General features: G+C 38.7%; 2 protein-coding genes across 5 annotated transcripts in view; one reads left to right on the top strand and one right to left on the bottom strand.

The window, feature by feature from the left end:
* The window catches only part of rorb (RAR-related orphan receptor B), a 30043-nt gene extending 16272 nt beyond the window's left edge, over positions 1-13771 (top strand). For both annotated transcript variants that reach the window (XM_046841893.1, XM_046841892.1), the window contains exons 2-10: positions 1548-1633; positions 2268-2409; positions 3019-3408; positions 3529-3650; positions 4257-4389; positions 6136-6243; positions 6348-6458; positions 6792-6904; positions 7686-13771. In XM_046841893.1, coding sequence (XP_046697849.1) covers positions 1548-1633; positions 2268-2409; positions 3019-3408; positions 3529-3650; positions 4257-4389; positions 6136-6243; positions 6348-6458; positions 6792-6904; positions 7686-7844 — 1364 coding nt within the window. In that variant the 3' untranslated portion in view covers positions 7845-13771. The remainder of the gene's footprint in view (positions 1-1547; positions 1634-2267; positions 2410-3018; positions 3409-3528; positions 3651-4256; positions 4390-6135; positions 6244-6347; positions 6459-6791; positions 6905-7685) is intronic.
* Positions 13772-14098: 327 nt separating this feature from the next.
* Positions 14099-14816, bottom strand: part of trpm6 (transient receptor potential cation channel, subfamily M, member 6) — a 31190-nt gene continuing 30472 nt past the window's right edge. For all 3 annotated transcript variants that reach the window (XM_046841888.1, XM_046841886.1, XM_046841887.1), the window contains one exon: positions 14099-14563. In XM_046841888.1, the coding sequence (XP_046697844.1) occupies positions 14502-14563 (62 nt within the window). In that variant the 3' untranslated portion in view covers positions 14099-14501. The remainder of the gene's footprint in view (positions 14564-14816) is intronic.

Genomic DNA, 14816 nt, shown 5'->3' with positions numbered 1-14816 from the left:
AGTTTTGTATCTTGTTATTTATCTATTGAATAAATTATTTTGGGAAATTTTTTGCAGTGCAACAGAATGTGCAGGGAAATTAATTGAGAGTCGCTGCATCAGATAAGCCTGTGTAGAAGAACGTGTGTAAGAATGATTTAGGATTAGAATGGGTCGCTAATCTCTTTATAGTGAGCGTGCAGCCACAGCATGCATCCCTTACTTTGTCTTTGTCTCTCTCTCTCTCTCTCTCTCTCTCTCTCTCTCTCTCTCTCTCTCTCTCTCTTATTCCTCTTTGATTTAATTTCCATTTTCCTGTCTCAGATAAGGTATTGTGTGTCTCTTTGTCATCGCAAGAGCCTGTCCTATTTCCTGTAGTTTTTAATATTTCCTCTTACTGATACGAATCATAAAAAATATATAATTTATTTAAAAAAATTTCAACCATCCATAGTGTAGATTGTGATTGATCATGATCAAATATTCATTTTGCAGACCTGACAGTTTTGGCATAATTTTACTCCAAAAAACCCCCCAAAAAAACAAGCTATGTATCTGTATTTATTAGTGTTAAACAATAAACAGCAGATGAATCATTAAACGGAATTAATCAAGAGCCATTGTGTCTAATAGCAGACTGGAACAGCTGTGAATCTTCCCATTTGCCCAGGAAATCACAACAGAACAAAACATTTCTGATGTTAGAAAGAAAGTGAGTAAGAATTCAATCTGGGTAGACCCACAAGGCAAAATCCAGTGATAATTAGAAAGAACATTGAACCCAAAAAGCTTACATTTGCCTTTCAAAAACACCTTGATGGCCTTTAAGGATGGTTAATATTTGGACTGAAAGGAAACTGCAACCTTTTGGAAGATCTTTTGTAAAGCCAAAAACAAGAATAATATTCCCATTAAGAACATAATACTAACAGGGAAACATGTGGTGGTAGTGTGATGATGTGGGGATGCTTTGCCACTTCATGGCTTGGGTAAATTGTATTCAACACAGCCTTGAGTTCTACAGTCCATGACCTGAAGCTCAGGCACAATTGGCTGATACGGGGGGGTTAATGTCATGGTAATGATTTGAAAAAAAGAAATTTTTGTTTTAACCAAGAAATTTCCTGTCCTTCCTGTCTTTAAATAAGGTCTGTCGTTCATAAGTACTGTACTCCATTAAATAACAAGTGAAGAGGTTTCTCTCTGTTCAATTTCTTTTAACAAAGACGGCCAACCGCGGCACCAAACAAGGAGGTGATCTTTGTATTTCCTGTAGCTTTTCTTTTTTTTTTTCACGGAACATTCTGTTCCAGGCGCGTGCTAGAGTGCTCGGCGTATACATGTGCAGGAAAAGCGAGGCGCCTTTTTATATTCTTCCCTGTCCTCGCAGGTTTAACGTCGACAGCTTTTTGTGAAATGGGCCACCCGTGTCAAAATTATTAGCGCAGCAGAGTCTCGGGTGTGAAGTGGCCCTTCATTATGTCAGTCTTTATCTAACCGCCGAGCGCTTGCGCAACACGTTTTTTTTACGTTGTTCTTTTTCTCTCTTTCTTTTTTTTCCCCTGCAGCCCAAATCGAAGTTATACCATGCAAAATCTGTGGAGACAAGTCCTCAGGGATCCATTATGGGGTCATCACGTGTGAAGGTTGTAAGGTGAGAAAGCATCGTTTTTGTATTGACGCGGTTTATGTCGCTTTATTGTGTTGTGTGTAGTGCATACACACCTGTATTTTGTACTTGCTCCGTTATTCAATAAGCCAGTCATGTAGCAGGATCACAACGCATCCAATCGGGTGGATACATCAGAATGAAGAAATAATGTGACTTTAGGGACTTTGACTATGGTTGTTGGTGGTCTGAATATTTCAGAAACTACTCATCTCCAATGGGTTTTTGCACACGGGTTCACTCCAAATGGCTTTCCTCCAGACTGAGAGCTGTCTTGGAGTGAAAGCTCAAAGCAAAATGACCATGTTGGGGTAACTCAAATAATCATTCTTTGCAAACAGTTTGAGCAGAAAAGCACCTACGAACACATTGAACCCTGTCCTGGATGAGCTACAAAAACACACCAACTCCAGATCACCATGAACAAGAAGCTGAGACTTAATCGGATGCTCTTGACATGAATCTGCACGGTTTGATGCCTTGCGCTGCTGCCACACGATTGGCTGATTGGCTAGATATGTGGACTATTTATTTCTTTTTGTTATAGTGTTGTTTTTATTGAACATTTCTTATTGCTGTTCTACCAATGACGCCTTTATTGTACTATGTGGCACCACAGGGTTTTTTCAGGAGAAGTCAACAGAACAACGCCTCATACTCGTGCCCTCGGCAGCGCAACTGCCTGATTGATAGAACCAACCGAAACCGCTGCCAGCACTGCCGCCTGCAAAAGTGTCTGGCTCTGGGCATGTCCCGGGATGGTAAGGCAGCCGCTTCTATCACTAAAACCTGCAATATTAATTGTACACAATAAAAATTATTTCTTTGCAAAACCCAAGAAATGTTAGCAAACTGGGGTAGGGCTCAGGTACAGCCATGATACAGCACCCCTGGAGGACAGAAGGTTAAAGGCTTTGCTTAAGTGGTCGTTGGTGATACTGGAGCTTGAACCCCTGATTTTCCGATCAGTAACTCAGAGGGTTCCAATGTATATTACTTAAGAGGTGTATATTACTAAAATAATGTTAGCCCACTGGTCAAAAATTAGGCACATGTCATTTCTTAACTTATACCCTGCTATAATAATGCTAATTGACTCCCTTCAAATCTTACAAGTATACTTTCGAGTTAAAATCCAGTGATTTGTTCATTCATGTCAAACAGATTTGAACCCTAAATTTCTACCACAGACTAAAGGAATCTACAACCCTAGAATCTAGGGTTCTTCTTAGAAAAAGCACAAAAAAGCTACATTTGGCCACCAAATAAATGCATTTCATGCAAAAAATTTTTTGGGAAAAAACAACCTTTTTAACCTTGTCTGGTGGGTGCATTCTTACTTTCTTTATCCTTTATTTTATCCTCTCCAGCGGTCAAGTTCGGCCGCATGTCGAAAAAGCAGCGTGACTCGCTGTATGCTGAGGTACAAAAACACCAGCAGAGGCTTCAGGAACAGCGCCAGCAGCAGACGGCCGATGTGTACTCATCCAGCCTGAGCACTCTTGGACACGACTTGGCCGGTGCCTACACCAATGGACACGTTATTGACATGGCCAAGACGCATGCCAACGGCACACCGGCTGCCTACTACAGCATGGACTCCACTCAGCCGAGCCCTGACCAGTCCGGACTGGACATGGCAGGCATGAAGCCCATCAAACAGGAGCCTGTGTACGACCTGACACCCGTGCCTGACCTTTTTCCCTACAACTCGTACCAGGACAGCCAGCTAGCCCCTGGAGTGCCCATGGGGGAGCTCGGTATGACAAAACCTCCCTGATTCTAACTTTTACAGTTGAATGAATGGTTTGGATGTTTTTTTTCAATTTGTCATCATTTTGTGCCCCCAAATGAGTGGTATGTTTCGCTCCTTTCTGCAGACCGAATTGCACAGAATATTATCAAGTCACATCTGGAGACATGCCAGTACACGGGCGAGGAGCTGCAGCAGTTGTCCTGGCAGACCCACTCGTACGAGGAGGTCAAAATGTACCAAAGCAAGGTGAGGTTTGATTTTTTGCATGCATAGGTGGGGCCACCAGAGGGCGTTGCACAAAGTGTATCAATTATGAATGGTCAGAAGGTGGTTTGGAAGATTTATTGACTATACCAGGGGATTTTTACAGTTCCACAGAGACTAATAGTAAATGGATTAAAAAAGATCAGGTATGGAAAGGAGTCTCCAGTGTCAGCATTTCTGTTTACCCCTAAGGACAAAGACATGCAATTTGTACCACCAACAAGACATTAAGTGTTTACAGCTAAAGAAATCGCAGCTTTGTTTGCAGCTCTCTTTTCCTCTTCCTGTCTCTCTTTCTCTCTCACTTTGTCTTGTACTTACTTTCTGTTTCTCCCCGTTCTGTCACACACTATTACTCTCTGTCTCTCTTTCTCTCTCAATCGTTCTCTCCCTTTCACACTCTTTCCCTCACTCTCAATTATTCCTTCTCTCTTCCACTCTCTTTTATTCTCTCACTCTATCTCTCTCCCCCTTACTCTCACTCTCTCTTTCTCACTCATACCTCTGTCTGTCTCGAAGTTCCCTTTCTCACTCTATTACTCTTTCTAAGATAATAACCAGTGCATGTGTGTATATGTGTGTGTGCAGTCACGGGAGGCGCTGTGGCAGCAGTGTGCAATTCAGATCACTCATGCCATTCAGTACGTGGTGGAGTTCGCCAAGCGCATCACAGGATTCATGGAGCTCTGTCAGAATGACCAGATCCTGCTGCTCAAATCAGGTCTGAACCCTCACCTTCAAGCCCACCAAAGACCACATATCTGTGTATCGTTTTTTTTTTTGTTTTTTTTATACCACTAACACAATGCTACAGCTGTTTGGGTGGAACATCTGGTAAATGTCCTTGTCTTAAATACTAGAGAGAAATGAAGTCAAAGCAGAAATCAGACAATAAATCAACCTACCTCTAGATTCAAAGCTGATTATTCTGCAACTGCAGTAAACAAGGAAGGTTGATATTTGTGAGGATGAGGGATGCTAGTCTGGGTCTGCCCATAGTTAATCCAGAAATGCTAGGACTAGATTAAACCTTTTTTTGCCCACGTTGCCAGGAAAGTGTTAGCCTGGTGGTTATGACCTTTAGACTTATGATCGGAAGGTTGCGAGTTCAAATCCTCACACCAGTAAACTTGGGCCTTTATACAAAACCCTTACTGTTCAGCTGCTGCTAGTTAGTGGTATAAATGAGTCGTTCTGGACAACAGTGTCCAGTATAAATAAATAAAAAACTGCAGATGTGCATGCTTGCTACATTAACTAGTGCTCTAATTAGAAGTTAATTATGTACTGTATTTACTATGTGGATTGCTTGCTACATTGTCTTGGGGTTTCAATCACCTTGAATAGATATTTTCCTTAAAGTTCCCATTAGTGAACAGTTGATACCTTAACAATGATGGAACTATAATAAAATAAATGGTGTCCCCCAGATTAGAATGGATTTTCTTTTGAGTCTGGTTCAAATCACGGATTCTTCTTAATGCTGACATCATGAAGTTTTCTCTAGACACTGTCACCACTGTCATTTCTATAGCTGAGCAGTTGTGGGGTAACGGCATTGCTAAAGATTCCAAAAAATGGCAGCTTGGTGTTTTGAACCTTTACCACTCTTATTCCACAGCAACGATCCAACTGTTTAGTTAAAAAAAAAACATAATTGGTCCCATTAATGTGGAATATCTGGAATATCAGGAATATTTGACAATTGATTTGCATGTGCAAAAAATCTCTCATATATTCTTCGCATGACTCGAGTATGTTGGTAGGAAGGCTAGACAGAAGCCATTTCTACACAATTAACATCCAGACTTAACTAAATCACCTCAGACTATGTGGCAAAATGTGTTGCCAATTCCAAATGGTACACGCTACAGCCGAAGGTTTGTGGCCACCTGACTATAAGATTCATATATTTTTATTTCCACACATAGTCCCCATTTGTTGTTATAGAAACCTCCACCTTTTCTGGGATAATGTTCCACTAGATTTTGAAATGAGGTTGTGGAGATTCATTTAGCTGAAAGGGCATTAGGAAAATCCGGTACCGATGAAGGGTGAGGAGGCACACACACTTGATCTTGCACTCCAACCCATGTTAAGCATATACTCATTGAGCTAGCTTTTAGTTTAAGTGAAAGAAAAATGTGATCATATCCAAAGACATCCAGAGGAACCACATATGGCTGTAAAAGTAAAAAAAAAAAAAAAGATTTTTGCCCATAAAGTTTATGTTTGGAGAAGAAAAAAAAGAGAACAATTGCCAGAAGAACAACCTAGGTTAGTGGCGGCATTATGCTTTAAGAGTTTTCTTCAGCCAGAACTGAGGCTTTTGGAAAATTGAATGGAATCATGAATAGCTACAATATGATGTGATATGGAGTTATACTAAATATTGATATCAAAAATATAAAAAAAAAAAATTAAGTAACCCTAAAGAGTAATAAACTATAATCTGTGTCTCTTTTAGGTTGTCTGGAGGTGGTGCTGGTAAGAATGTGCAGAGCCTTTAACCCTCTTAACAACACTGTTCTGTTCGAGGGCAAATACGGCAGCATTCAGATATTCAAAGCGCTCGGTATGTCTGGTTGCTTTTTTGTTGTTGTTGTAGTTGTTGTTGTTTATTTTACATTTCGCCCCTGCATGTGTCTGACCTTAGCATTTGGTTTCTCTCTCCTGTAGGCTGCGACGATCTGGTCGGCGCCATGTTCGACTTTGCCAAGAGTCTGTGCTCTCTGCAGCTGACCGAAGAGGAGATCGCACTGTTCTCTGCAGCCGTCCTCATCTCCACAGGTTCGTTTTCCTGCTTAAAAAAAGTTTGAAGATCAGTTTTGAGTGGATAAGGAAACTATCTTGGACTGGGCTAGCCAATGTCAGGATCATCAGTGGTGGAACCTATAGTGGAGAAGTTACTACCTTTGAATTCCAGATTCTCTGGATCAATCCTTAGCTTAGCTCTGCCTGGGTTTCCTCAGGGTTCTCTGGTATTCTCCTACCTCCCAAATACAATTCAGATGATTGATCGGCTCTGCTAACATCTCCTGAAGTTCACAGACTATGCGTACTGTTAAAACTACTTTATGAAGGAATATAATGCTGACACAGCTGGGTGTTTTTTCCACTTAGATCGGCCCTGGTTAATGGAACCAAGGAAAGTCCAGAAGCTTCAAGAGAAAATCTACTTGGCTCTCCAGCACATTATGCAAAAGAACCACATAGATGAGGACGCACTCACAAAGGTACCACTGCGCTTCACCTTTTTAAACCAACAAATTTCATACAGTACACAATTTATTTTATTTTTTTGCTAAATGTGTAATTGACATTTACTGTTCCATGTAGTCACGTAAACGGAAAATCACAAAAAGTCTTTAATATCAAAACAGACAAATCCAAATTTAAAGGCAAAACCAAATTACAAATGAACAAAAGGTCAGGCGCCATGTGGTCAGGCACTCTGTACATACAGAGACCAGAGGGTCTTATAAAATCCTACAAAAAATCTATTGGCACCCCATCCATGTTCATAATGTTGAAAACTTTGGAAAAAGTAAACCTCAAATTGTCCAAAATTAAAGAATGTTAATGGCATTGATTATTAACTGGAATAATTAACCAATGTATAACTGACCTCAACCTGAACACCTTTGGGATGAATTGGAATTCCTCACTTCACCTACACCAGTACCTGACATTACTAACACCCTTGTAGGGGTAATTGAAATCTCACAAATCCCCACAAGCACACACTATAATCCAATGGAACATCTCAATAGAAAAGTGGAGCTTTTTATAATAATAGATATTGGGATCAAAATGTGGAATTGGATGTTCAAAAGCCATAGCAATCTTATAGCCAGGTCCACACAGTTGCCAGATTTGACCATTTAGCTTTTCGAAAAGATTTTTGTTGTGAATTCATGGTTCACCCAAAACACATTCCATTCCTTACACTGTGTGCACCAACATTGAGTTCTATTTGTTGTGAAAGCAGCTAACCCTGTCGCACCTTCTTTCCAGCTGATCAGTCGAATCCCCACACTAGCAGCACTGTGCACCCTCCACACAGAGGAGCTTCAGGCTTTCCAGCAGTTACACCCCGAAACGGTTAACATGCTCTTCCCTCCGCTCTACAAAGAGCTTTTCAACCCCGATGCGGCCGGCGTCATGTCCAAGTGACAAACATTGTTTTATAGGAAGGGCTGGGCATGAGGGGATGAAGGGTAAACTTCCAGGTAGTCAAGTCACTGATCCCGAAAAGGTGGAGCTACCCATGACACGCGGCGATGTTTAACGTCCAGACTGCTGAGGCGACAACATGATGAGAAAAACATCAGGAACGTCCAGCACTGCGAAACTTTCACCGATTCAGTCAAACGAATGTACATATACATGCCTGTTAGTGAGGATCCGAGCAGAAATGTACAGACTTTAGAGCAATCATTTTAAAAAGCTGTCATTTATATGGGTAAGTCTTTTTTTGTCTTTACTTTTTTCTTAGTTTTCATTGTGATATGAAAACAGGGGTGGGGGCAAGGGTCAGACCAAGAGGAGCACATAGTAATTCCCTTAGTTCTGATATATTCCAGTATTAAACCACATTCTGTTTATGTTCTAGTCATAATTTATAAGCGGGAACAACAGGCGTTATCTTTTTTTTCTTGTTTAGTTTGTTTTGGAGTATTCACATGTACATAATTGGAGTATAGTAAAACTATACCAGAGACGATTTCACTTTTTGGGTACATTTAAAAATAAATAAATAAAAAAGCCTTGTCTGGGCCATGTAGATATGTATAGATGGTACAACAATGTTTTCGAAACGACGTAAATGTAAATGATTTTCTAAGAGAAAAACAATAATTGCTAATTGATCTTTTTTCCATAAGAAGTTATAGAGATATATATCTATATATCTATATTTTGCAAAGGCTTATGGTTGATCGTCACGTCATCAGTCAACGCTGCAATAAATGTCCATTAGCACTAGTGATTCAGTCGAAATTCCGTTTATGAAAGGCGTATGATTTTTTTTTTTTCCCTCTGAGGCGCAAGAAAACACTAAATTGGGATGTTATGCTGGTCCTCCATCACATGTAAGGCTGCTTTAACCTTTGTAAAAGTTCCCTTTAAAGATGCACTGCGGTGTTCTCCCACAAATGATGCCCAAACTGTGAGCGATTTCAATAAAAAAACTAAAATTGTCCAATTTAAGTTTAAAACAATTCTCAAATTAAACACTAGGTGTCACTGTTGACACCTGATCTCAGACATAAATGTAGGACTTCTTTTGCATGAGGAAACACCAAAACACAAATACAAGCAGACCAATATGACCAAAAGGTCTCTATAATCTGTTTAATATAAACCTTATCTCAAAGTATTACATCACAAATGCTATCAGGAGACAACCAAAAGTATACTATTGCCTTCTGTATTAACATTCTCAACTGGCTAACTAGCTGTCTATGTGCTAGTACCCCACCAGTTAGGGTTTCAGTCAACCAAATCAGAAGACTGGGTGACCCCTGGGTCTTTAACTTGCCCAGTAGTCTAGATAATGGCTTTAATATTTTATAATTTGTCCTACAATTAGATTTCCAACCACCAAGTGCACCAAATGTCTCAGGCTCTCAATGGACGTTTTGCCAATCAAACGGTGTAATGAAGGACAAATGATACCTGTAAAAACCTTTACACAAGTTTATCCACACAGCTTAAGGTTGACACAGGCCAATTACGCTGTGAATTACAATTAAAATGACAGTGATGCAGATCAATAAATAATTTCATTAATTTTGTATTATTGCGTTATTATTTTAGTCAAATTCGGACCCACGTTGTCGAGGAAAATCTGAAACATAGGTGTAAATAATGGATGCCTTTTAAAAAAAAAAAAAAAAAAAAAAGGGCTCCATAGATAAATATGTAGTAGCCATATGTAATCGGATTGATTCGATTAGATTGATTGGATTAAAATTGTACTAGAAAATGGAGCTGAATGAATAATGAATAATCCATTTATACGGGGGGGGAAAAATTCCACCATCTTGACTTGCAGTGACAGTGACAGCTTTGGAAACCTCATTATTTTAAACGAAAACCAAACACCATGTTTTCTTTCAAACGATATTCTGTAAATCTGGTCATCCACTGGAGTGGCAATATTGTAGCTCTGACAATCATGTACTGTAGCTTTTCTATTATTCTAGTACTACAAAACTGAGAGGGTCCATGTTGTCCTATTTTTCTCAGGCAAAAATGCAATTTTACAACAACCACCCATTTATTCAAAGTATATCTCATCAGATCATCAGGAAATATAAAGAAAAAAAAAAAGGAATCTCGCAGCACTCAATGGCAATTCCATCTTTTCCCCACATATACAGTCAGGTTTAACCTGAGGCAAACCGAAAAGCCATAACATTTCCAATAATTTCAAATAATTATCCAGGTTGTGTTTTGCTATTCGGTTCAATCTGTTTTCCGAACAGGCCACAAAGCCATAGTATCGATTTTCCAGGTTTTGGCGTCTGAAACTCTGCTCTGTTCACACCATAAGCAGATACTAGAGAACTAGTGCGTCGTGCAATCAGCAAATCTTGATTATAAAAAAAGATATGAAGGACTGAGGATAAGAAAGCACTTATATGAAGGCGATACACATTGAAGTGCTGAGTGTGTATGTATATACAGTACGGTATCTTACAAAAGTGAGTGCACCCCTCACATTTCAGCAATGATTTTAGCATATATTCATAAGGGACAATACTATAAAAAAATGAATCCTGGGTATAATTTAGAGTAGTCAAAGTGTCAATATTTTGTGTAAAGCACCATTGTTATCTAGCACTGCCTTAATCCTCCTGGGCATGGAATTCACCAGATTTGCACCAGTTGTTGCTGGTACCCTCTTTCACTCCTCCATAATGACATCACGGAGCTGCTGGACGTTAGACACATGGCGCTTCACCACCTTCCGCTTGAGGATCACCACAGGCGCTCAGTAGGGTTGAGCTGGATAGGTCTGGAGACGTACTTGTCCATTCCATCAGACTTCAGCAAGGCAGTTGTCAACTTGGCGGTGTGTTTGGGGTTGTTATTATGTTGGAAAACTGTTGTTCGACCCAGTTTCTAAAGGGAAGGCATCATTTTCTGCTTCAGAATGTCACAGAACATGTTGGAATTTATTTTTCCTCATTGAACCACAGCTCCCCAGTACCAGCAGCACTCATGCAGCCCCAGACCATGATTCTACCACCACTCTGGACACCATTTGAGCCAAACAAGTTTATCTTAGTCTCATTAGACCACAGGACATGGTTCCAGTAATTAATGCTCTTGGACAGGTATATTGACAATAATGGCTGAACGTAGAGTTATTTTCAGAAGCTATACAATCTGCACATTGACTACACTAAAATGTATCCAAGTTTCATTTCTATAGAATTGTCCCTTTAGAAGATAGACTAAAACGACTGCTGAAATGTGAGGGGTGCACTAATTTTTCACTGTGAGATGCTGTATTTATACATGATACACACACACACACACACACACACACACACCACTAACAACTTCTGAAACGTCCTGCATTAGATAGCAGGGGGGGTTTATTTTCCTTAAAAACAATTGAAGACAATCAACTTCCGGGTGCAGCAGCAAAGCATCCATCTCAGGGACTAAACCTTTTGTTAGTTTCAATAAAAAAAAAACTCCTATTTAAAAAAAAAAAAAAAGAAAAAAAAAGAAGAAAAAAAAAGGGAAAAATTTCGGAGACACACAAAAACAAAATAAAAATCATTATAATCTTTAAAATTTCTGAAATATTACCTGCAATGAGAACTACCCAGACAAGGCTTTGGTGTGTTTGTCTATATGCATACTGCTGACAGGTTTAATAATTATTAGGCCCTACTCGTGAAAGGCCTGCAGGCCTGTAAATACTGATAAATGTGATTAAAAAAATAGAATACTGTTTTATTATTATTGTTTTTCCTACGATCTTGATGTAAATTAGTTTATTTATAGAATGTATGATTATGCTGAATAAGCTCCAGATCCTTTTCCGTGCTCAATAAATGTGGCGACGAAAGTTTTTTTTTTAATTATTATTATTATAATATATATATATATTTCACGGTTTGAGACTGTGGACTGTAGGTGAGGACTGCAAGCGATCACACTGTTTTAGGTAACTGTAGCAATAACCGGACAATTACTGACTTTCTGTCCAATTTTGCATTGTAAGATTCTTTTTTTATTATTATAATAATTATTATTATTTTGTTATGATCCTGATTTTGATATTCTATTAACTCCTGTAGCCTGTTGTTCAGTTGTCCTTGCATGCTGTTTCACGGCGATGGGACAGGAAAAAAAAAATTGGGGTATATGTTTGTTTGGTCACGTGATACTGTCTGGGTGAGGGGTGTGCGTTTTTTTGTTGTTGTGATTGTTCTGTAGTAAGATTGAATACGTTACCCTGCTCAGTGTACTGTCACGCACACATGAACTGAAGAGCACAACAGGCACTTGTGTACGTTTATGAAGGATTTTTTTTTTCTTTAATGAATTGTAGTGTACACCAGGGGCCGGTTCTTCGTACGTGGATTAGCTACTTAGCTGGATTTTATGGCTGACAATTTGACATGATCCAGGATTGTTTGGGAGCTCATCCTGAAGTTATCATAGCAACAAGACCTTTGAGCAATATCTCTGACCGCTCTTTGGTCGTTGTACCGTTGGATAACCGATTGTAGTGTCGCTGTCCATGGTATCTAGTATCAATATATATAACCTTCTCAAGCAACATGCAATTATCTCAAAATCCTGCTACAGGATATATGAAACGTAAGATTAACGGGCCCCAGGAACCAAAAGTCATAATGCATTCCCAAGAACTGTTTCATCATACTCAATTGATGCGTGTTTTTTATTTAGTTTTCAAATGTTTTTTTTTTTTTTAATCAAGGCACCAATAATTTTGTCCCTGTTTCTACTGTAACATGGGTATGAATCTTAACCTTAATGGTTATTTATTTTCCAACACTCATGTGGCGGACAATTACTCCGCACTCATTGAAGGAATCTCCAGTTCAAATGCTTTCCATAAGTAAAGCTCTGGGGCTGCATTTTGTTCTCTATTATTATTCACTTTCAAAAAGAAATAATCAAATCAGGATCAGTGATTATTTTTCTATAGCAGCACAGCTGCCTTTATGTATTTCTTATATACAGTATATGACTTATTATTGGGCTCTGCCTTGATAGAACGATGTAAGCGTATCTGTAACTGCTGTAAAGATAAGTGGAGTCTTCAGTAACAGTTTATATGACATTTATCTGGCTGCTCCACTAACCGAATGCAAAGGGTACATGCACTTTAAACGGACCAGTGTTTCAACCATGAGAATATCACATTTATTTGAAATCTTATTTACTCACATTCAATTGATTGTGACAATTGATTTATCTCGAAGGATTACTAACTGCTGAAACCCCCCTCCAGGTTTTAATAATGCATTCTTGGATATTACTATTTCATTTATTAATATACAAACAGTTCTTAAACATTGACTTTTGGAGTCCACTCGAGTTCATTTTTAGCACAAATCAAAGTGACTGTAGTGTTTTAGTTTTTTTTTTACTGTTGTATAACTATTAAGATACTACAGAAGTATGTTATTCACTTCTATAGTGTAAATATATACATGTAAAGGCACACTCTATGGACAAAAGTACTGGAATATTGGACCTTTCCAGCAATATGTGCTTCTTTTGAAAACTGTTACCACAAATTTTTAAGGCACACAATTATTTAGCTTGACGATGTGCACAAATCCATCCAAATAAAGATATGGTTGGAGTGGAAGATCTCCTGACACATACCAATATTCAGTCAAATATCCACCAACTTTTGTCCATATAGTTTATATTGCACGCATATATTTATATCAGTTTACGAGGTAGAAAATGTTGCTCATCAGATTTTTTTTTTCCTTTAAAGTGCCATAAGTGTGGTACAACAAAGCAATGGCACTTATGGGGCGAATATAAAGAATGCATCGTTTACTTGTGAACCAATAAAAAAATTGTGTTTCTAAGAACGACACACGTCCTTGATGACACAATGCTGCAGAGACAGAAGGATGGCCGAGGACAGGGTAACTTGCCAAGTGTACGTGTGTGTGTTTGTGTGCTTGAAGTTTAAGATAAGAATCGTAAGTGCAAAACAGCGGATTATTCGTTCGCTGAGGTCTGTGGAATAAGGTTGTGCTGCAAATGTAGTCGAGTTCTTGAATTGTCTTCTCCGAGTTGTACATAGCAGGCAAAGGACTTTTTTTTTTGTTAAAGGATATTTTATCGCTTTTGTAGACAATTTTTTTTGTGTGGGGGGAAGAATTAAAGAATTTTACGGACAAATTTCTGTCTCGTTTTTTATTTTTTTTATTATTCACCCATGGCATTGTGTTTGGTGTTGGTTGACAAGTAATCAATGAAAAAGAATAATATAATACTACTTTTTTTGATTTGTACATCCTGGCCAATTTAATAGGAACACCTTCAAAACATGCTGATGCACACAGTTCTCTGTTTCAGCCAATCACGTAGCAGTGACACAGTTTCCAAACAATCATATGTTCAAGGTAGTCCACATTGCCACACCATTGTCCTTCAAGATTTCAAAACGGGCAGAAGATCAATCATAGATTTGGTGCTTGGTGAAAGGGGCAATGTGCTAGTGGGTTACTTTTTTTTGTGTGTGTGTTTTTTTATTTTAAATAATAATAATATTCAGCATAAACATAAAAAAAAACACTTCTGAGGCAAAGGTCAACCTGTGCTGATAGTCTCTTCATAGGCTTGCTTGTGAAGATTGTTGCTCTTCTGCAAATCTGATGAGACACACACACACACACACACACACACACACACACACACAAACATAATGGGCATGAATAAATGAACACCTCGAAACAAGATGCAATGCAAAGATTTATAATGAATAATTTGTTTTGATTCAGAGTGCTTCTCGAGAAAGAAAAAAAAAAAAACAGAAAAAGGAAAAAGCGTGAACAAGAACTGTGGCGTTTTTTTTTTTTTTTTGGTGTTCGTATATTTTTTCCAGGCACTTCTGAACAGAGTGCG

This window comes from Silurus meridionalis, chromosome 27 (assembly GCF_014805685.1).
Source record: "Silurus meridionalis isolate SWU-2019-XX chromosome 27, ASM1480568v1, whole genome shotgun sequence".
NCBI classification, from domain to species: domain Eukaryota; kingdom Metazoa; phylum Chordata; class Actinopteri; order Siluriformes; family Siluridae; genus Silurus; species Silurus meridionalis.
This window is presented reverse-complemented; position numbering and strand designations above follow the sequence as displayed.